General features: G+C 42.0%; 3 protein-coding genes across 8 annotated transcripts; 2 read left to right on the top strand and 1 right to left on the bottom strand.

The window, feature by feature from the left end:
• The first annotated feature begins 94 nt into the window (after positions 1-94).
• hwa (huluwa) lies at positions 95-2,641 on the top strand. Of its 2 annotated transcripts, none has more exons than XM_020081605.2 (3): positions 95-976; positions 1,680-1,875; positions 2,081-2,641. In XM_020081605.2, exons 1-3 carry the CDS (start codon positions 386-388, stop codon positions 2,245-2,247), a joined length of 954 nt encoding a protein of 317 aa, XP_019937164.1. In that variant the 5' UTR covers positions 95-385; the 3' UTR covers positions 2,248-2,641. The 2 variants fall into 2 exon arrangements, with proteins under 2 accessions (XP_019937164.1, XP_019937163.1); XM_020081604.2 differs by having other exon boundaries at positions 97-976; positions 1,677-1,875.
• Positions 2,642-3,342: 701 nt separating this feature from the next.
• On the bottom strand, positions 3,343-8,017 carry atp5fa1 (ATP synthase F1 subunit alpha). The gene is made up of 11 exons (XM_020082563.2): positions 7,862-8,017; positions 6,614-6,689; positions 6,297-6,466; positions 5,772-5,945; positions 5,328-5,494; positions 4,641-4,941; positions 4,313-4,537; positions 4,126-4,233; positions 3,893-4,037; positions 3,648-3,798; positions 3,343-3,570 (listed from the first exon to the last, which is right to left on the bottom strand). Exons 1-11 carry the CDS (start codon positions 7,919-7,921, stop codon positions 3,492-3,494), a joined length of 1,656 nt encoding a protein of 551 aa, XP_019938122.1. The 5' UTR covers positions 7,922-8,017; the 3' UTR covers positions 3,343-3,491.
• Positions 8,018-8,680: 663 nt separating this feature from the next.
• ark2n (arkadia (rnf111) N-terminal like PKA signaling regulator 2n) lies at positions 8,681-19,048 on the top strand. 5 transcript variants are annotated; one of them, XM_020081969.2, is made up of 5 exons: positions 8,717-8,953; positions 9,919-10,824; positions 15,324-15,494; positions 15,919-16,027; positions 16,308-19,048. In XM_020081969.2, exons 2-5 carry the CDS (start codon positions 9,987-9,989, stop codon positions 16,495-16,497), a joined length of 1,308 nt encoding a protein of 435 aa, XP_019937528.1. In that variant the 5' UTR covers positions 8,717-8,953; positions 9,919-9,986; the 3' UTR covers positions 16,498-19,048. The 5 variants fall into 5 exon arrangements, with proteins under 5 accessions (XP_019937530.1, XP_019937531.1, XP_019937528.1 ...); XM_020081970.2 differs by having other exon boundaries at positions 8,737-8,953; positions 9,922-10,824; XM_020081972.2 differs by lacking the exon at positions 15,324-15,494 and having other exon boundaries at positions 8,701-8,953.
• The last annotated feature ends 2,507 nt before the right edge of the window (positions 19,049-21,555 follow it).

Genomic DNA, 21,555 nt, shown 5'->3' with positions numbered 1-21,555 from the left:
GCAGTGACGCAGGCCCTCTGCTGCCACCTAGTGGTCACTCTGTGCCACGACAACACCAACCAGCCTGCAGATAATAGGACACACCTGTTGATGTGTAATTTATGTGGCTGCCATCTGAGTTCCTGCTGCTCAGTGTCAGATCAAGACCTTTGCTTTGAAAACACAGACAGCACCCGTCCGTGATGATGAAGACAAAGGGGCTAAAAGATCCCAGTCCCATCTGGAGACAGAGTCCAGGCTGGTGTCACATGAAAAATACTGTCAAAGTCAAAGTAGTCCACATTGATTGACACATCAATCCACCTGTGCATTGAGAGACAAGCAGAAACCTCAGCTGAGATCAGGATTTCTCTAAAATCCAGCCCTCTATGTCCTCTGGGATGAAATGTCGCACATAAGTCAGACCACACCATCCAATCTGACAGAAGGTTACCCAGTGACAAACCTGACTTTGGTCGTCCTTCTGCTCATCCCCTGCGTGGTCATCCTGCTGCTGCTCAACTGCCTCTTCCTGGGCTACAAGTTCCTCATCCTGTCGAAGAGCAGCAGACAGAAGCGAGAGGACGCGGAGGAGATGCTCCTGCAGTCCGCCCTGCACAGAGTCGGGAGAGCGTCCGACTCGCCCTTTCCCCCGCTGCAGGACGGGAGGAGAGTCTACGTGTCCGTGTCGGAGCCCATCCTGCCGCATCCTGTCACCTCTTCCAGGGCCTCGTCCAGGGAGAGGGCCGGGGCGGATCACAGGATCCGGCTCCTGAGGCCGGACGGCGCCACCGGCTCGGGGTCCATGAGGGCGCCGAGCACCATCCGGGCCACTTCGCCCGCGGCAGGTTTCAGCCCCAGACTGGAACTGGCCTCCGGATCACGGACACACAGCGTCGGTAAAGCCCGCTGGTGCAGGAGCGCACCGCTTCTACCACAGTCCAGCGACTCGGAGGCTGAAATCAGAGCCCACCTTGTTCCACCAAACTCTCCCATGGTGAGTGATCAATGTCTAAAGAGAACCAGTGGAGGGGCCAATTTAACACAGGCAGGTTTAAATTTCAGACATTACCTTTACCCTGTTAAACTCTTGTAATTTGAATAGATACCAATTCAGAAATCTGCAGCAGGCAAATACAAACAGGCAAAACAGTGAAGGTCTTGGATTTTGCCTCAGGGCCTCCAGATCATAATAAAAACAGGACCCTCCTTTAGACCCTCTTTGTGTCAGTGGGGCTTTTTCAAGGGCCCCTTGATGATGGAGATCTGGGGCCTCAGGAAAGTCCCATCTGAGTTTAGGAGAACCTGATGTTGCAAATGTATTGGTATGCCTAAGAAAAATAACTTTTCAGTGTAGTAATAATGATCCAATATCTTGAACTCTAAGTCTCTCCTCTTCGGTGCAACAGCTCCCCTTACTATTCTTGTCAAATTTGTTCAATAAGCCTTTATGAAGCTGAGATTGTCACCAATTATACGATACCTGAGTCTTGCTGGTTTATTCCAAACAAATAGAACATATTCTCACTTTCCACGGGGTCTAAAAATTTGACAACAAATGTTATTGACCAACGAGAGAGAATAGTCAGGATGTAAACCATGTGGTCTGATTAAACTGAAGACAATAAAAAAAATCATTTCTACTGAGCTCCAGCTCTTAAAGTCATCTTTATACTTTTTTTCTCCTTCATTCACAGCAGGAGACGGAACACATGGGTTGTATTTATCGGAGCGGTGCTTATGAGATGCTGACAGATGTGAATCCAGCTGCTGCAGTGCACGTGTTTGACAAAGTTGAGATGGAGTGCGAGTACCTCAACCCGCCCTCGGAGACGTCCTGCCTCAACACATCTGCAGTGGGCCCTGGACTCGACAGCGACTTTGGTGCAAGTGCAGGTACGTTCATCCGCACTGTAATCAATAAATTCTCAGTAACTAATGCTGCGTCAAACTGGACAAAGCAAGTGCACGATGATTACATCTTCATTGTCTGAGTAGGTTTATGAGAGGCAGCACAGAATCTCACAGGTGACACATGAGGAAGCACAGGTTTTAAATTAGTAACTTTAACAGCTTTATCTGTCTCGTGATTTGCTTTCAGGTGTCTCCCTGCGGATTTTGTCAGCAGACAGTGACGGTCTGTCAAACGGTGTGCTGACTTCAGCCTTGGAGTGGGATTATTATGACCCCTGCTACGTCAAACAGAATAATGTGCCCAAACACAAACACCACAGGCCTGCAGTTCACACCAAACAGTACTGGGTCTGATGCCATTAATGGTTTTAATGTTTATTTAATTTTATTTTATTGAATTAACTTATTTACATATTTTTTTGGAAAGACACATTTAATTTATTTATATTTAATGTTTAGTTTGTCAATTTAGTTTGTCACTAATAATCACTGACTTTACACCAGTTTATTTATTTATCAAACACACTGCCACTGAAGTTGATCAATTGTGAAACATGTACCTTGCACCGTTAAATTACTGAAACATTTACCGTGCACTTTTTAGTTCAGCCACTGTTGATTACTGTCACTTTTTTGTTAAACAAAAACTGTTCGTCACCTCGAGTTCATTATCCCTCACAAAATGATTTATAGTCACTATTATTGTTTCATATGTTTTCACTCTAATAAATACAAATTTATATTCTAATTTATTGGCCTATTTGTTTTTCCTGTCTGTGAAATGTTTATTGTACAATAAGGTTTGCAGAAGGAATTTATACTACAGGACACACAAATGAGGTCCAGCCCATAATTCTCAGTGTATATTTGTCTCTTCTTTCAAACATGTTTTAAGTATTTTAGGATTCTTTTCTAATATCACCAGAGGGAGGCGATGTAATACACACAAGTAGAAAACTCAGGATACTAAGAATCTACAGCAGGGTTGTGCTGAACTGTGAGATATCCGGAGATAATATTTAATTCACTTAATGGCAGCTTAAAAAATAAAAAGTCTTTGCTACTAAGAATAAAACTGTTATAGTAAGTTAACTGTTCAAGTAATACACAAGTAAAATAATCAGGAATTTGACTATGAGAAATAACTTTTTAAAAGCCCCATTGATTCTCTCACCTGGTTCTTCACTTCTTCAATTTTTGAATAAAAAGAATAGTCATTTGGTATTTAAGTTGCCGGGAAGACACAGCAGGTAAAAAAGCAGCACATCATCTGCTCTTTAATTGTTCTGTTCAAAAGAAAAAGATGTAGCTGTGCACTGTATCCCAGAAATGTTCTCAGTATTTTTATGATCAGTGAGACTGAGAAAATTGAGGAAAAAATAAATAAAAATCTCACAATAAAGATATGTGACCCACCAACAGTGCAGCAATAATTAAGAGGCGATAAAGTCAATTAGTTGGAATACTTTATTCTCTGTTAAGAGATATCTGTACATTTAAGATCAAGTGCCACTTTTTTCATAGTTCAAGCTCATAGAAACCATAACTGACACTGCACTATGCAAACATGAAAACAACCAGACCATGAAAGCGTCACTTTACTCAAAGCTGGAGAGGAAAGTCAACACAACCGCCTTGAGCTTGGCATCAGATGCCTCAGAGATTTTGCCATCAGCCCTGCAATGAAGAAGAAATTAGTTCCAATACATTAATTGCAAAGCAAAATCCTGCCCCTTCAAAGCTCTTTAACTTACCTAATAGCTGCCAGCAGTTCTTGGTGCTGGCTCAGAACGTGCTGTAGGAACGCCTTCTCGAACTTGGTGATCTTGCTTGGCTCCATTTTGTCCAGGTGACCCCTCACACCAGCATAAATGACTGTAACCTGTTCTTCAATAGCCATGGGAGCTGAAAAACAAAAAGTGAACAGACACAGTAAGAGACAACTCTAGGCTGACTACATTCTTCATCTTCAGCCCTGAAAAGAGCAGTTCATACTCACAGTACTGCCCCTGTTTCAGGAGCTCTGTCAGACGAACGCCACGGTTCAGTAGCTGCTGAGTGGCAGCGTCCAAGTCAGAGCCAAACTGAGCGAAGGCAGCCACCTCACGGTACTGGGCAAGCTCCAGCTTCATGGTGCCGGCGACCTGATGATGGACAGAAATCAACAAGTCAGAATCAAAGAGGTTACCTGTGATCTCAGCTGGGAGATGAGGGCGTACGAGTGAGTCTGACCTGCTTCATGGCCCTGGTCTGGGCAGCAGACCCGACACGTGACACAGACAGACCGACGTTGATGGCTGGACGGATACCCTTGTAGAACAGCTCAGTCTCCAAGAAGATCTGAGAGAATAAACATTGTTTAAATAACGGTTCAGGATTTTTCTTGTGTATAAAATATGACAATGAATCAGATGCTCACCTGTCCGTCTGTGATGGAGATGACATTAGTTGGAATGTAGGCTGACACGTCGCCAGCCTGTGTCTCGATAACAGGGAGGGCTGTGAGGGAGCCACCGCCGAAGTTGTCATTCATCTTAGCAGCTCTCTCCAGCAGACGGGAATGCAAGTAGAAAACATCTCCTGGGTAGGCCTCACGACCAGGGGGACGACGGAGCAGCAGAGACATCTGACGGTAGGCAACGGCCTGCAGGAAGAAAGCACAAGGTTGAGTTTAGCTCTAACCTAAACCTTCAGAAAATGATATAAAGCAACAGTTATATGGGCTGAAAATCCACTCAAACAATCACCTGCTTGGACAGATCGTCGTAGATGATCAGGGCGTGCTTGCCGTTGTCTCTGAAGTACTCTCCCATGGAGCAGCCAGAGTAGGGAGCCAGGTACTGCAGTGGGGCGGCATCGGAGGCAGTGGCAGACACCACGATGGTGTACTGCATGGCGTTGGCATCGGTGAGCCTCTTCACCAGCTGAGCCACTGTGGATCTCTTCTGGCCAATAGCGACATAGATGCAATACAGCTTCTTCTTCTCATCAGTTCCATCGTTGAAGCGTTTCTGGTTGATGATTGTGTCGATGGCGATTGCGGTTTTGCTGCAGCACAGATTTAGAGACTAAGCACTGTGGAAACACCGACAAACACATCCATGTTGTACACAGCGGCTTTTTAATCCTGTGTTTTAGGGCCGAATATTCTCAGTTTAAATTCTCCAATAGTGAACTGGGTCTTTATTCATATGAGGGACAACAAGAGCCAGACCTTTATTTTGGGACAGGCTTATCTAAGAGAGGGGCCTTATTTCCCATTTCCCTTGTTCCCCTGTTGAAACAACCCAAACCTTCCTCCATGTTTGCCTTTTGTCTTTTTAGATTGTTTTATGAATCCGAAATTTGTAAGAGAAAAATGAATAAACTACAAAAATAAACCATCTATATAATTAACTACAAGGACTAAATTCCCAAAAATGTGATCCTCTTACCCAGTCTGCCTGTCTCCAATGATGAGCTCACGCTGTCCACGACCGATGGGCACCAAACTGTCCACAGCTTTGATGCCGGTCTGCATGGGCTCCCTCACAGAGATACGGGGGATGATACCAGGGGCCTTCAGACCCACACGCCTGCGTTCCTTAGAGTCGAGGGGGCCCTGTGAAGAAAAAAGTAAAGGACAAAGCGATTAAATGCGATCAACAATATTCTTATATATGGCAAAACTTTAAACCAATAGTTAGCCAACAAGTTGTAAACTACAAAGTAAACTATAATCAACTAATCCACAAATGTGAGGATTTATCATTTTTGTTTGTTTCTCAAACTGAAATTTGAAACATAGATCTTTAGAAAAGAGTAATCAGATGTTGTCATGTGTAATTACTCAGAAACACTGAAAGACGACCCATCTTAAAAATGAATTCTGTCGTTACCTTTCCATCGATGGCGTTTCCCAGAGCATCGACAACACGGCCCAGGAGCCCTTCACCAACAGGAACGTCGACAATAGCGCCTGTTCTCTTGACAACGTCGCCCTCCTTGATCAGTTTGTCGTTACCAAACACCACTACACCAACGTTGTCAGGCTCCAAATTCAGAGACATGCCCTTAAAAGACAGTACAGTTATTATCAATCTCCCCTGCATTTAAATGGCTAAATTACTGATGACATGTGGGTTGTATTTGATACCTAACATGTACTGAGTTTGATAAATAAGTGACATACTTATATAAAGTATATCTAAACATATAGTAGTGGCCATTTACTTTTCTCAGGGGCATACTGCAGCAGTTTCAGAGTATTGTGATTTGCCAATTACCTTTAAGTACAAATAATTTCTAACCAAGAGGTTAAGCAATAATAATCAGGGGCTTTTGAATAAAATCTTTCCAAACAATGAAGCTGAAGCAGCCTACTCTGTACAGAGGTCAGTATCTAAGAATAACACCACTGTTACCTTCAGACCAGAGGAGAACTCCACCATCTCCTCAGCCTGTACGTTCCTAAGACCGTACACTCTGGCAATACCATCACCGATGGACAGCACGCGACCAGTCTCCTCCAAATCAGCACTGGTGTCAGCTCCCATGATCTTCTCCTCCAGAATGGATGACACCTCGGCTGTGCCTATAACGAATGATCAGCGTTTACTTTGATACAGAGGAGTCTTACCCTGGATATTTAGAAAGCTCGATGGCTTATATATATCATCAAATTAAATTATTTGATTTAGCAATAGGCCAACACACGAAGACGATTCCTGTAAATACTAACCTGTTTTCTGCAGCCATGGGCTGGCGGTGTGTAGATTCTTGGCTCCTACACATGCTGCAGCAACGTTTTTGGATACCTTTGAGCCAATGGAAAGTAGTAAAGGAAAAGATTATATTAGGTCAAAATAACAAACATTTTCAAGCTACCTTAATCCAACACCAACACATACAATATATGGGTACATTGTAATCCAAAACAATAAATCCAATTGATATCACTGCTATTTTGCAAGCATCTTCGAACTGTCTGTTTGAAAAATTATTTTGTTTGTTGTTACCTAAAAAAAACTGCTGTTAAAGCTGCATACATTTTCAAAAAAAAAAAAGATTGCGACCAGAAGAAACATTTCTTTGCTTCACACCTCTGTCAAGGATGTTATGTTTTCATCTCGCATACTCCTGCTCAAATGCTTTTTAGCAGGAGTATGCAAATCTACCAAAGGTTTAACACAAAACTTGATGCATTATGGGTCAGGGAAGAGCCCATTAATTATCACGATAGGACGTTTTTGACATTGACATTTTAGTGAATTTCTTAAAAATAATCCAGAGATACTGGTGAAAACAATCTGACATATGTGGGAGACTTACAGCTATCAGTAAGAGATATTAGGTGCCGCTTGATTGAATTGAAGGACAGTGTTGGGCATTGGAGAGGGTATGCACTTTATTTATCTAGTTTATACAATAGGAAACATTTGAAATGAGGTATACTTTTTTATTTTGACATAACTGTCCGATAATTCATTACTGCAAACCTGCAGAACAGCGGTAAGCATAGATTGAGTAGAGGTAAGCAGTTTCCAAATACTTTTAATTGTAGATTACTTTTAGAGAATAAAAAAAAATAATTAGCTACCGGTGTCTGTAAAACATACACAAAGTTAAATATGTAGTTGCCGAGATTTAGCCTGAGAAAGGTATTAGCGGTGAAAGCTGGCATCTGATCTGACCTTCAATACTGCACTTCAGCCTCGTCATACTCACTGGCAACGTTTTACAGGTTTAATACAAGGACCAGAGATTCATTTCAGCGGCTAGTCTCCACTAATGACACTGTACTGTCTGTGAAGAGGGTTGTTGCCTCTGCCCGTCATCTACAAACGTGATCACTGGGTAGTGAGCGGGGCGAAGGGCCCGGTGTCCTCCGGCGCAAAGACACCGCCATGACTTTAAATTTAGATAAATGCGACGTTTCGCTGACTGAAGTCAACGTGAACGAAACCATGAAGAAGTGAGAGATGCTTACATATCCTGCCCGTCGAGGCAAAGAGCGGGCGAGAGCCGCAGCGACGCGAACTGACAACATGTCTGAGTCCTGAAGTCTGAGCTGCTCCAGGAGCCGAGAGAGAAGGATGGCGGACACGGAAGCAGACCTGAAGAAAGGTCACAGTGACCCGGAAGTACTTTCAAAAATAAAACATCCCTATATATTTTAATTTATTTCCCCTTTTTAATATAATATAAATCAATATGTTTGGGCTTTTGCACTTTAATTCAAAATATGAAATCAAAAGGCTCCGAAAAGAAGATATGATTTTTTTCACCCGCTACTTTTATTGACATTTTATTGACGATTGAAAATGAAATGTAGCTGGTGATGGCAGCCCTTAAAATAATAAATAGTTTATTGACATGTTTCGTTGAAATAGAAAGCAGTTGCAGAAATCTATCCAAGACAGAAGTTCACTGTACCAAGTCCTTAAAATCAAGTGTATTCTGTTTTATACCTGCAAGGAATGAACTGAATGAATAGAACGATTTTTAATCGAAACGATTAGTTTCTTTCAAAATTACCTTTGGGTCAGAGCATTCTTGACACCATCAGTGCATATTGCTCCATTTTTATTTAAACAAATCACATCTGTTCTGATTACTGGTCTCCATTGTGGATTTTCTATCTCTGATTCTGAAATATTAAAATTATAATGATCCCTGATCAAATGTACCATAGCATTGACATGACCATCCCTGTGGATTTCATGTGATCACAAAGTTTTACCAAAACCGGTGCTGCAGTATTTTCTCAGTCTGTAGTAGTATTCTCTGACCGCGGGGGGCGCTCGGCCCCGGACAGCAGGCCGGAAGTGGCGCATGTATCTTTGTGAACGGCCGATGGAGACATTTTAAAATAAACACACAGCTAGCCGCCAACGGCTAACAGGGCTCGCAAAGCTGCGAGCGCACTGCGCCAAAACACCTTCAAATTCTGCCAAGTTCCCCCGAAGTGAAGCGCATTTTGCACGGGGGCGTTTATGCATCGAAAACCCAAGAGGCCACAAATTACCGAAGATGTGGAAAAGTCTGACGCGAGGAGAAGAAGATTAGAAGTAACGCCGCGGTAAGTTTCAACTAGCGTAGCCGATGTGAAATGCTAAGTTGCTCGGATAACGTTAGCCGCTGACATTACTCTGCCTGTTACACCTCGGGCTGGATAGATACCGCTTCCATTTATAGGACCCCACCAGGCAGCTGTCCCGCAACCTGGACATTTTTCCATGACTTGACTTTTCCTCGCCAAGTTCGAGAGCGTAAGGTTATGGCCGAGGTTAGCTTCACTACGCAGCTAAAAGTAGGAGAACAGAGGCAGTGTTAGCCGCAGCTAGCCGCAGACACAAGTAACTAAAGTCATTCATCCAGACACAAATATGCATCTCAGTGTACACACACAGAACGTTTAACAGGTATTAGTGAAAACATTGTTGTACTGAGTCAGACGTGGAATAGATCGACATTAAAAGTAAGAGTAACGTCTAGTCCTCCTGTTAGCTAATGTTGCTGCTCACCTGCTACATCGATAAATGGGAATTTCTGGCCAGATTATTACACATTATTTAAAGTGAGTACTTGTTGGTTTTGCTGAGGAAAAGTCGACTGTTTTGCAACATGTCAGTACAAAATGTACAAATACGGTGAAAGTCTGTGTTTATGTACGATTTTGAATGGCGAAGAAAAAAGGTGCACCAACCGACATAGTTGAATTGGGGATCTTATCAGCTAGATCCTAATATTTAGCTCTGTGGCCTTCTATTGTTATGATGATGAGATGATTAAACATGCACTAGTAAATAATACCCTCTGAATATTGTAAAAGTGAGACATTACCAGCAATGGTCAAGATCTTATATTTGACCTTTAGTTCACAGCAATCTAGCTCACACTTGTTTGAAGTACTGTTCAAATGTAGACAGCCAAGGTGACAGAGATGTTTGACAAACAAGTCTTTACTAAACGTTTGCTTTGTAATACAGTATGCACTAATTGCACTGATTTTCACTGTGAATTCTCTTTTTTTTTTTCTTCCAGCAGGTGAGCTCCTGTCCAGGCACATTGGTCCATGTTTGTTGGACCTTTGGGCTCTGGGCTCAACTAGGATGAAGATGGCTGATTCAGAGAAGGCCGAGGAATTTGTGGATGCTGAGTGCCCCTCAGAGTGCCTTGATGAAGCACAATCAGCCACGGCTTCTGTTCAGGGAGACCAGGACGAACATCTGAAAACAGAGACCACCACTAGTACCAGCTCACCACCAGGGGAAAAAGAGGGAGACAGCCCCTTGAATACAGAGGGTGAGCAGAGTCTCCTCTCCATGCCATGCCTGATGAAAGAGCTCCGCAGAGACTCCCCGGAGTCCCAGCACGCCTCTACAGAAAGCGACAAGCCCGTTTCCCATCATATCTATGAGAGTGACTCCTCAAACCCCTGCATGCTCTCCCCCTCATCCAGCGGCCACCTTGCTGACTCAGACACACTCTCCTCAGGGGAAGAAGGTGCTGCTCCTCCTGCAGGCGAAGAGGAAGAGGGCAACATGGAAGCTGTAAATGATTCTGGGCAGGCAGGAAGAAAGCAAGCATCTGCCACGGCGGCGGGGGGGAGGAAGTCTCGGCGGTCACGTTCCGAAAGCGAGATGCCTCCCAATGCCATGGCGGCAAAGAAGAATCGTTGCCAGCCCACTGTGGTAGCAGCAGGAGGACATGAAAAACAAACCAACGGCAAGCTGGGAAAAGTGAAAGGTCATCGGAGCCAGAAACACAAGGAGCGCATGCGTTTGCTGAGGCAAAAACGAGAGGCGGCAGCACGGAAGAAGTATAACCTGCTGCAGGACAGCAGTACGAGTGACAGCGAGCTCACGTGTGACTCCAGCACCAGCACCTCTGACGATGAGGATGATGACACTTCAGGAGGTAGCAAGACAATCAAGACAGATATTCCAGGTACAATCCAGTGTTCACAACACACACCTTTTGCACAGTATCTTTGTCTAGAGTAGCAGTAGCAGCAGTCACTTGTGTAAAACACTCTCACATGGTAATGAAAATACACACAGACTAACCGTGTATAACAATCACAGATCATTTGCCATCACAGTCAAATACAGAACATAACAAAAAAATTCAGGCACCCCAAATCAAATTATGCAATAGTCACATATAGTTTATACTTCATGATATCAGATCAGTATAACCACTGCTTTTTCTCTGTTTGTTTTATCTTCTTTTTTGTTATTTTCTCACTCATCATCTGTCTTCATTCACCCTAGAAGGGTCTATGCCCAGTCACTTGTAGCAGTACAACATGTGTTTAGTTTGGAACTTTGTCTTATTGTTGGCATGCTTTGGTAAACTAGTGGACATTTTCCAACTCCATAGAATAATAAATACAGAGCTGTGTTACTCTAATCTGTATTGTGGGTTCTGCTATTCAACAAGTGAGCCATTTTTATCCGCAGCCTTTGCTGTCAATAGACGGTGGTGAATGATCTCACTGTTGGTCAGAGTTGCAAGTCTCTGAAGCGACTGTTTGGTTTTTATTTGCATAGAAATGTTACCTCATAACAGTAAGTCTAGACTTCAGCCATTTTAATAGCATGTGTATAATTCAATTTAAAAGATTTGTATAATTTTTTCTATTGATGGAGGTATAGTGACGGTCTGTATCACCTCAAGGCTGCTAGGAATTTAGTATTATTATGCTTCTCTCTTTCTCTTCCTGTGGCTTTAAAATATACCTCATTTTGCTCTGCCTGCTCAGGAGGCGACAAAGCATTTTGTAAGCAGGTGGCTCTTTCTTTTGAGTTCCATAGCACCTTTGAGAAGTCGTATAGCCCTTGTGTCAGTGACTCTAACATATTGATGCATATACAGCTTTTACATGTAAACTGAACTCAGTCACAGAAGTGTGAAATAGGATTAAATGCTGACAGTATTGTCTGCCTGCACATCAGTCCTGTGTTTGTTCGCTCAGTTAATCTAATGTTTCCTGACACTTGTCGGTGTGAGTTCTCTGTAAGTAACTACTGCTTGGTTAATGTTTACAGGCTATTGCTGCTGTTGTTGAAGAAGTCACTATGTTTACTTTAAGATTATCTGTGTTCGTTAGAACATAACCTGTTGGGTTGGTTCAATTTGTTAGTGTTTCTGTTCCTTTAAATTCAGGATTGAAGTGTGTGTCAGGGGTTTGTTGAATGAATTATTATTTAGGTCACCAGTTGTGACATATTTGTTGTCTTTATAAGTAATCTATCTTAAGTGGGTGTGTTTGCGTCAAGGTCTCATCAGTTAACACACTTTCAAAACCGCAGTCCCTGAATCTGTCGCCTGAGGCATCCAGTTCCTTCCTGTAGGGATCCGTTGTACATAAAACGTTTTCAACCATTTTTACATCCCGCACACAGATTTGAGTGCTACAACTGCATGATGTAGTCCATCAGCATGAAAGAGTCGATCTGCACGTAACCAAAAGCAAACTGTCATTTTCTCTTTTTAATACAAAAGTCCACCTCCGAAGCATGAAAGTGCTACTGTATTTTCTTATGGCTTGGCCTCAATGTCTTTAAAGCTGGCTTCAGACGTGCATCGGAGAGATCCAGAGTGGGCGCCCAGATTCATGGGCTGCTGGACAGCAGCTCGTGGGACAGGAACGGCATCGGCAGCGTACTGGAGGAGGCCATGACGCGCTTTGCCGTGATGCAGCGCCAGACCGAGGAGCGCTTCCGCATCTGGATGGAAAAGCTTGCACACCTCGACTCAGACAACGACTCGTCCAAACGCTCAAGTGACGCCCACGAGGGGCCGCAGCATCACTCCCAGGGGGCACGCCCGTCCCCACCCAGTTCCTTTTTGCCATCGTCTGAATCTGCAGAGACTATGGCTGCCTACATGTTGGCGCGAGACAACAACAGTCTCCCCCCCACCCCTATAAACAACAACAACAACATCCTACCTGAAGTGGTCACTCAGAATGGAAATCTAGGTGTTCCAGACCCAGGTCTCTTGAATATTTAGATTTCACTTCTTCACTCCTTGCAGTGTCACACTCTGATCTTACCAAGTGTAGAATTAGTTCATACAGAAAGCATGGCAATGGGTAAATGATGCAAGGTCACCGAACAGATACATCATCATCATCAGCAGCTGGAGCTGCTCATTTGAAGCTGACTGTGCAGACCTGAGGCCCGAGTGTGTCTGCTGGCACTGAATCACTGTGAGATTTGACGTTCATTCAATCCTTCAACTCACCTGTTTGATTTCTGCAGCATCTGTGGGGCATATCTCAATGAACTGTCGAGTCAGGGCTCTTATTGTCTTGCTTATTGTATAGCTTGTTTGATTTTAGTTTAAAAGCTGTACACACATAGACACACACAGTAGCTGAATATGTCATCCATACAGGACTGTGCATTACAACACCGGGGCGGCCATCATGACAGTGCAAGTTAGGGTGCTGCTGCTTAATAGCATGTGCCTTGTCATTCTGAACTTGTGCTGGGAAAGATAGATGAAGCGTCATAGTACAATTTCTTTAGAAATCAGGTTCAACACCCTACATTAGCATTGTTTTTCCTGACTTATGAAAGCACTTTGCTCATAAATGCTTCAGGAATTTAAAAATCTAATGACAACCTTTACTTTGGTGGCATAGCTTTATTAACATCAAAACATTTACACATAGATATGCCTATAAATATAAATGCAATATACTAACCCACACAATTTCTTGCTTTTTAAGATTATGTAATTAGATTAGACGTGTTTACATTTTTAAATATTTGCCTTTCTGTTACATTTGCTGCTATTGCTGCCTGTGTGCAGCAACAGGAAACTAGTGAGGGAGGAACGATTCCCAGCTATTTTTAGTAGCCTATGTGTAGTTTATGGGCATGAGACAGGGCATGGGTTCCTTTTGTTGAGGCTATTAGCTGCAATGTCAAGAGCCTCAAGTTTTCACTCATAATAATTGCCCAGTTTATTTTTTTTAATTTGCACTGGTCTGCTAGCTTGGCCCGTGTCTCCACAAGGCATCTCGTGTTCCACAGCTCGACTGAAAACTAAAGCCCAGGCATCAAACTTACAGATACACAGCAGTAGTACAGCTGCAGTGTGGTGCATGGCAATGTTTACTGGTTTTACTTAAAAAAGGACTGATCTGGGTGATTAAGTGGCCTTCTCTAGTTCAGATCCTGTGGTCTTTGAGGCGGAGTCACTCCTCCTCCTCAACCGTCTCCTCAAACTACTTTCACTGACGACCATAGCGTTCTTAACACCGCTAACACTATCGAGCATCACAGACATTGATGGACTCTTTGGCCTAATCATATTTATAGTTAGGATGTTAAAGTGTTTTCTGTATGTGTATATGTAGCCCTATGACTGTCAATTTTACAGACCCTACAGCATCGTTTCCCCACCTGTTTGCATGTGATATATTAGTATACAGAATGTGCAAGGCCAAATTAGTTTTCGTCAGCAGCATGTGTGCAACTTTGCTTATGCTGATAAACGGTTACTGACAGAACATTTTGATCTATTTAGTTGTTTTCTCTTGGCCGGATGGTTTTGTTTCAAATGGTGTGGATATTGGTGTTTTTTGTTTCATACTTTTTGTTTTTGCCATTTTGCGTTTAAATGGATCCAACAACTGCCGTCTAGCATTTATTCAAATTGAAATAACCTTTAAATCACTACGGTAAAGAGAGCCTCGTGCATACAATCACAAGCTGTGTGCATTATAAACAACACTAAGGACAGTCCATTGTTTACCAAAGAGACTATCCTGGTTTACATTAGTCCTTTTTCTATCCTTAATACATGACCTTTTGCATTGACATGTGCTCGGTTTCTCTGGTAACCCTGCTACCAATCAGCTATTCATAGGCAGCGTTCTCATAGCCTCTCACACACACACGAGTCTGGGTAGCTGTGTGTGTGTGTCTCCCAGGGACTCCTATGACAGGGTAGAACAAAGATTTGTGTTCCCGCTCTTCCACAGTTCTCTATTCTGTTGTTTGGCTTTTGTTATCCCACAACATGTGTCTCACCGAGTAAGATTTATGTTGAAGTGTTTTGTAATGACTGTATTCTGGTGTTGTTTCATGTGAATGGCTGTTCCTTTTAAAAGCAATAAATGGAGAGAAAAGACAATGCTGCTGCAAAGGGGTTATTGATACACAGCAAACACATCCACTCTTATAAAAGCCTCACTCGTATAGAGAGAATTAATCATAGATGTAATTGTTTGTGTTTCTGCAGACGATCGAAGTGCCGTTATTTCTTTACTGGTTTACCATAGCATCTGGTAAAACAGGCTGTGTTCTCTTGTTTATATTCACATTCGATGCTGCAGTTAGCAGGACTGTGGACGTAGTGTCCAATCCAGACTCCCACCATTCCCGGGGACGATTTGAATAATGAAGTGTTCTCTTTGTTTCCTGCAGACGGGCCTCCAGTAGTGGGTCACTATGATATTTCAGACACTGATTCTAACCAGGAGAGTATGAGTGTGGAGACAGTCCGGCCCACGGTGATAAAGCATGAGCTAAAAACACACAGAGGCCAGGATATGGCAGCTTACTCTGGGTGTGTAAGAGCTCTGAGCTCTATCTCAGGTCAGTTACAAACCCAGTATATCTCAACTGATCCTTTCCACTCCTCTCAGTGAAGACAGGACTTTTAGAGGCATACGTGTCACACAGAAATGGGGAACCTTTATTATTGATGTCTACAAGACGTTGAAAGTACCACTCTGCACCCCACACTCTGATGGCTTGCATTTGGGGGCTATTGAGAGACAAAAAAGAATTGACCTTTTAATTACTGACTGGCTGGCATTTTCGAAACATGAATGTAATGTCCACAATTTCTGTTTTGTCAGTCACTCCATGCTATCCAGTCAGCTTCTCAAACACAAGTGTCAGATTCATCCTTGTCTGTCAAAGCAGCTGCAGTCTTCATGTGTCAGCAGGGCCTGAAGCTCCCTACTGCTGCCAACCCTCCTCACAATGTGTGACTGTTCCTCTTTGTTTGTTTCAGGCCACGTGGAGGCAGAGCTGTCGCACAAGAGTTCTCAACACAAGAGCCAGATTAACATTGCTTCCTCTGACAGCGAGGTGGAAATAGTCGGCGTGCAAGAGAAACCAAGGTAAAGACTTAAAGGGGGGAAAGTAGTATTATATTTTTCTAGACTGAATATCACAATGGAGTATTAGGGTCAGTTGCTAGGGGAAATATGAATTATTGCAAGAACAAAGTCATAATTTCTCGTATCATTGTTAGAGGGAATCTTAGAAGATGAAACCTCCATGAAAATGAAAATATCAACTTTATTCTTATTATATGACATATGGCCGTAATACTCAGTCATAGAATATCCAATATTTCCCTGCCAGTTTAAAAAAAATAATTCATTTTTATCACTCCAGATGTGCCCACCCGTGTGGAGGTGTGATTAAGAGTCTGTCCTCCTGGAAGGAGAGCTCCGTGGAGCAGTTAAACAGCACAAATCAACCCCAGCTCTGGACTACTGTTTCCCCTCAGCCTAACTGGGTGTCCCCTCCTGAAGTGGTGGACCTCACGCTGGACGAGGACACCGGACACAAATACCTACTTTAGACGACTTGTACACTGAAGACTCCTTGTTTCTTCCTCTCACTCCTGATCCTCACCCGTCTCACCTCGCCTCCATGTTATGGCTGAAATCCTTCCTTGAGTTGCAGCCTCGCCTGTAACCGCTTGTGAACTCTATCAGCTCCAGAGCACTGTTTGTTTGTGTTTTTTAACTTACTGTTGAACAATCATGTGTATCAAAGCCATTCTGCTGACGTAATTCCCCGGCCCTGGCTTGTCATCTATGAAATTAGTTGTAATAAAATGGCACAGCCCTTCCAGTGCAGGTGGAAACATACGTTAAGAATGATATATTTGTTAATAATAGCAATATCCTCCCTTCATTTGATACCTCAGTTACCCCTTTATAAAGGATGTAGGTAGTCACTTTGTGTTGTGTGCTTGCAAGCTCTACAGTTAAAAACTTCATTTTGCTGCTTGAAAGCGGGTCAATATCACAATGTTGCTGTTGACCCGTTTTACAACAGACTCTTGAACAGAATATTTTTCAGACTGGATTCGGCATTTTTATCTGCACTCGCCTGCAGTCAAGACAAAATGGCAGCTGGTACACTTTCTGTTGTACAGTAGACTATGGACAAGAACATTTGTTTCTGTCTACGGTCAGTTTTGTTTTCAAAAGTCTCACCACTGGTTTCATATTTAGTTCTGCATTGATGGCTTTGCTTTATTCTACAGTGCCCAGCAACACAGCCTGTACTCTGATGACCTGTCAAGTAGTGTTAAGGTTTTGCTTTGTGTTGAAGAAATTCTTTCATCATCATTCATTTTCTTGCCAAGAATTAAATGAGATTGGTGTCAATCTTATATCTCTTTGTTAAATATAGAGCTGCAGCCAGCAGCTGGTTAGCTTAGCTTAAGACTGGAAACCCGGGGAACAGCTCGGCTGCGTCCGAAGGTAGCAACCATCACAGGTTCACGGTCTATGCTAAGCTATGATAACTAGCTGCCAGCTTAGTTTTCAATAGACCGGCAGTGATGAAGATTTTCTCATGTAGTGTGAACTCTCCACCAAAAAGCAATTAAGTAAATTTCTCAAAATGTTTCTTGCTTTAAATTCACAGCTTTTATTTCCATTACTGTTACAGTTCACTTTTCCTTCTTGCTGTTAACAAACAGAATCACTGGTTACACTCAGACTCTGAGGGGGAAAAACAATACAAGCACATTTGTCACAGACACACTACAAGATAGGACTCATTTCCACTGCAGCAGTACAATATGTGGCGATGGTGTGTGTTTGGCAATAGAACGTCTGAATCTTCTGTTTCGAGACAAGAGTTCACGTTGGACGCCACGTCTGCTGCAGAGCAACGTTTAGTTCTCAGTGAATGTATGATTCTGCAGTGCTGACTGGATGCACTTCACTGTTTGCATGCCCACTCTGAGTGAATGCAAACACCTTTAAACCTCTGGGGACCCCTTTATAACAACTGAGGAAAATGTATCTTCCATTGAATACTGCAAAGCAAGATGGCCTGAATGCCTTGAAATGTGCACTATTTTTCTTTTTAGAATGGTATAAAGCTTATTCTTTTACCTAATATAAAGCAGTGGATTTTTTTGCTATCTCAACAATAAATATTTTAATAATAGATGTGAATATAGCACACGTATAAAAAAAAAACTATTAGAGGTGGTGTTGAGTTTGTGCCCACGTGTGTGGGGCGTTTATAGAAGAGACATTTTAGTGTATGAACTGTTCTTACCCTGATGCTCAGGGCCTGCTTGCTCTCTTTTCCCTGTGGTCTTATTTTTGTCATCATGCAGTACCGCAGCCATGCCGGTAAATTTGTATTTTTTTTTTTTTAAACTAAAATCCAACTTCATACACTGTTTTAACACTTTTTTTATTGCACATCTACTTAATATAAGTGATGCTTGAGAACTATAGAGTCATTATTTTAACGTCCGCTGGTCACAGAAAAGGGAAAATCCTAATTCTTAGGAACTAAACCAAAGTTTAAATGGAATATGTTTTCACTTTGTTTGTTTCCCAATTTAAAAATTGCCTCTAGTTTATTCAGTTTAAATTTACTCTGTACTTTTTATTTTGAAGTCGGTGCAATTTGTTCAAGATAGAGTTTATGACAATGTGATATTTTGTTCCATTGGCCAGTTGCTTTGTTTTTCCACTATATGCAGCTACTACTGTAGTGTTGATTATTTTACAGACCACTTCTGCTTGCAAAATCCATGTTGCTATTGTTCCTTATAGGATTATTATGAGATGTTAGTGAGACGTTGCTCATGTCTTTAGAGGTTTGGTATAGAAAATAATGGGCAGTGATGCTCAACTGTGGTTGCACATTGCATGTTTGGTCACATATTTTAACCTCAAGTCTGATATTACCCTCATTACCAGTAATTTAGCCTCGCTCCTCTGTTATTTTTTGTTTTGCTCTCAGTATTTTAAATTAACAAAAAAGGGGTGTTTATTTTGTTGCTTCAGCAGGTCCTTGACTTCCTTGAAATTATGTCTGTAGAACAAAAAGAAACTATTTTAAAACTAAATAAATAGAGCATTATTTAATGACTTTCGTGCACAGTTGTTTTGTTTGTTTCTAAGCTTTGGAGATGAAGCTTGTTATGTCGTCTTTGCTCATGTGCCTGTGACTGTTTGTCAAATGTTAGGCAGCCGGCTTAGGGAAGGAAAATTGAGCTGAGAGGATATTTCTGATAAATGAATGTTCCTGTTCGGCCTGTCAGAGTTCGTCTAACTGGGACTGAGGTGAGATTTTTGACATATTTAAACACAACTCAAGCAAACATAAGACTTGAATTCTAATTTTCTGTTATGATAATGACAGTCTATTAAACAGTGTTTGGTATGAGTCTGATTTTGTCTGTACAAGTAAGAATAATTGCCATCAATACTTAATCAGACATCTCATTGTGTTCTCTTATGCTGCGGCTAAACAGTCTAGACTATGAGACTATCCGTTAACAATGCAACTTCACCCTCACCCAACAAAGTGGCATGTGGGGTCAGAGGTCACACCGCGACACCTGCCGCTAGGGGGACATATGGAGTTCACATGAGGAGGACAATGAAGGAGTGGAGCAATGCAGTCTGCGGGGCCCGTCTCCTAAAAACCAAAAGAAGCCCTTCAGCCGACTCTTTTCACCCCCGGGGGCAGGACATCAGCTGTATGCTAATTTTTTTTACAGGGCAGCGGTGGCCTCACAGAGCAGTGAATGTGCCAGTTCACTCTCAAAAGGCAGAAATGAGCATCCTTCCTCCTGCAGATGTCTCTCAGTCACTGTGTGCTGTTCTATGCAGGTTTATTCAGAGAATGGCTACTCCAACCACCGCCAGAGGGGAAAGAATATATAACTATATATATAAATATAGAACTACTTTATTTAACAGTGAGCACAACATGAAACGTTAGGCTCTGTTTAATATAATATAAATTAAAGAGCTGATTTGTATCTAAACTATGTATATGCTCAAACTTCTGATGTAACAGGAGGAGCTTCTTTTCTTTTCCTTTTGTGTCTTTCCTTTTTTTCCTTTTCCTTGCTTCATTGTTTAAAATTTTTCTTTGCTCTTTTCTTTTTCTTAGCTTTTCTCAATCTAGCTTTTCTTTTTTCTTTCCATTTGCTCTTTTCTTTATATTTCATTTCTTTTCTTTCTTTCTTTTTCTTTTCATTTCTTTGTCGTCTAGCATTGCAAATTTGGCGCATCTTTTGGCACTTTGAAAAGATGCCTTCTCACTACTTTCTGACAGTTTATTGACAATAAATAATGAAATATTGCAGCCCTAAAAATGTTGAATAGTCTGATGACATGTGGCATTGGAATAGAAGGCAGTGGTAGAAATAAATTTTTCAATAAAATCTAACACTGCAGTACTGACTGTTCACAGGTTTATATTATAAATGAAGAATAACAGACACCTGTCATGTGGGGATAAAGGGCTCTGATTGCAGTAGTTTGACCTGTGCTGATAGTTAACTATTGTGAAAGGCTCTTTGTGTGGCACAGCAGGCTTAAAGTATTAGATGGTGGGAACTGGAAGACGAGGACATATGGGACTAAGAGTTTTGTGACACCCCCCCAGCCTCCCAGGCCCATCTGTTCCTTCACCCCTCAGGCTCCACACTGAAGACAGAGAGGTTTCCAGGATTCAGGACAGTTTTCAGAATATCTGGTGGACAGAAAAAAGGTGCGACATATGTTAAGGATGCCGTTGTTTTAAATGAATGATGATGAGAACTGAATATTTCTTAATGAGCTGTAATTTGCCTCCAGTCCTGCAGTCAGCTCTAATGACTGTGATTTGATTTCCTCCACACAGAGACAGATGGAACAAATCATCCACCGGGTCCCAAAGTGAAGAAAAGCAAAGTTAATCAGATTTTCTTGTCCTTAAAACAATCCAAAGACTCTTATTACAAACAGGCTATGGAGTCCTCTCATTAGTTCTAACTTAAAAAGGAGTCTCACATGTTCATTTTAGCCTTAGCCCTTCACTAAAGTAAAAAGTAATTATGGCAGGGATCAACTGAAAACTGCAACATTTTATGTTAAGTAAAATTCACTCATGCTTATTAGTAAGAGTTTGGTTACCTCATGTATTACCCAGCAGAACTTTGAACACCTCAAGCCTCAGAAGGCCTCATCAGTCACAATAATTGAAAACATGTATGTATGCAGGGCCATTCATCTTAAGTGATGCATCATATAATATATCTATTGCTCTCATTAATATTTCTGATTAATACATGAATGAAAAGGAAGAAAAAAGGAGTGGAGCTAATGAAGTAGCATAAAGTGAAAAACAAGTACCTCAAAATGATACTTATACATATTTTATTTATTGCTTATTTTTTACAGGGACAATGTACAAAAGCAATTGCATCAGTGTTAGCTAGCAGCTAATAAGTATCTTCTGTCCCTGTGCATGTTGTCACTGATATATAGCCAACATATATACAGACACTTTCCACAAAGGCAATAGTTTCACCTTATTGATTCCCCTTTTGCTACCTGGTGGATTATCAGTCCCAGTGAGGACAAACACAGTCATCAGAACA

Source organism: Paralichthys olivaceus, chromosome 18 (genome assembly GCF_024713975.1).
Source record: "Paralichthys olivaceus isolate ysfri-2021 chromosome 18, ASM2471397v2, whole genome shotgun sequence".
Lineage (NCBI taxonomy): Eukaryota > Metazoa > Chordata > Actinopteri > Pleuronectiformes > Paralichthyidae > Paralichthys > Paralichthys olivaceus.
This window is presented reverse-complemented; position numbering and strand designations above follow the sequence as displayed.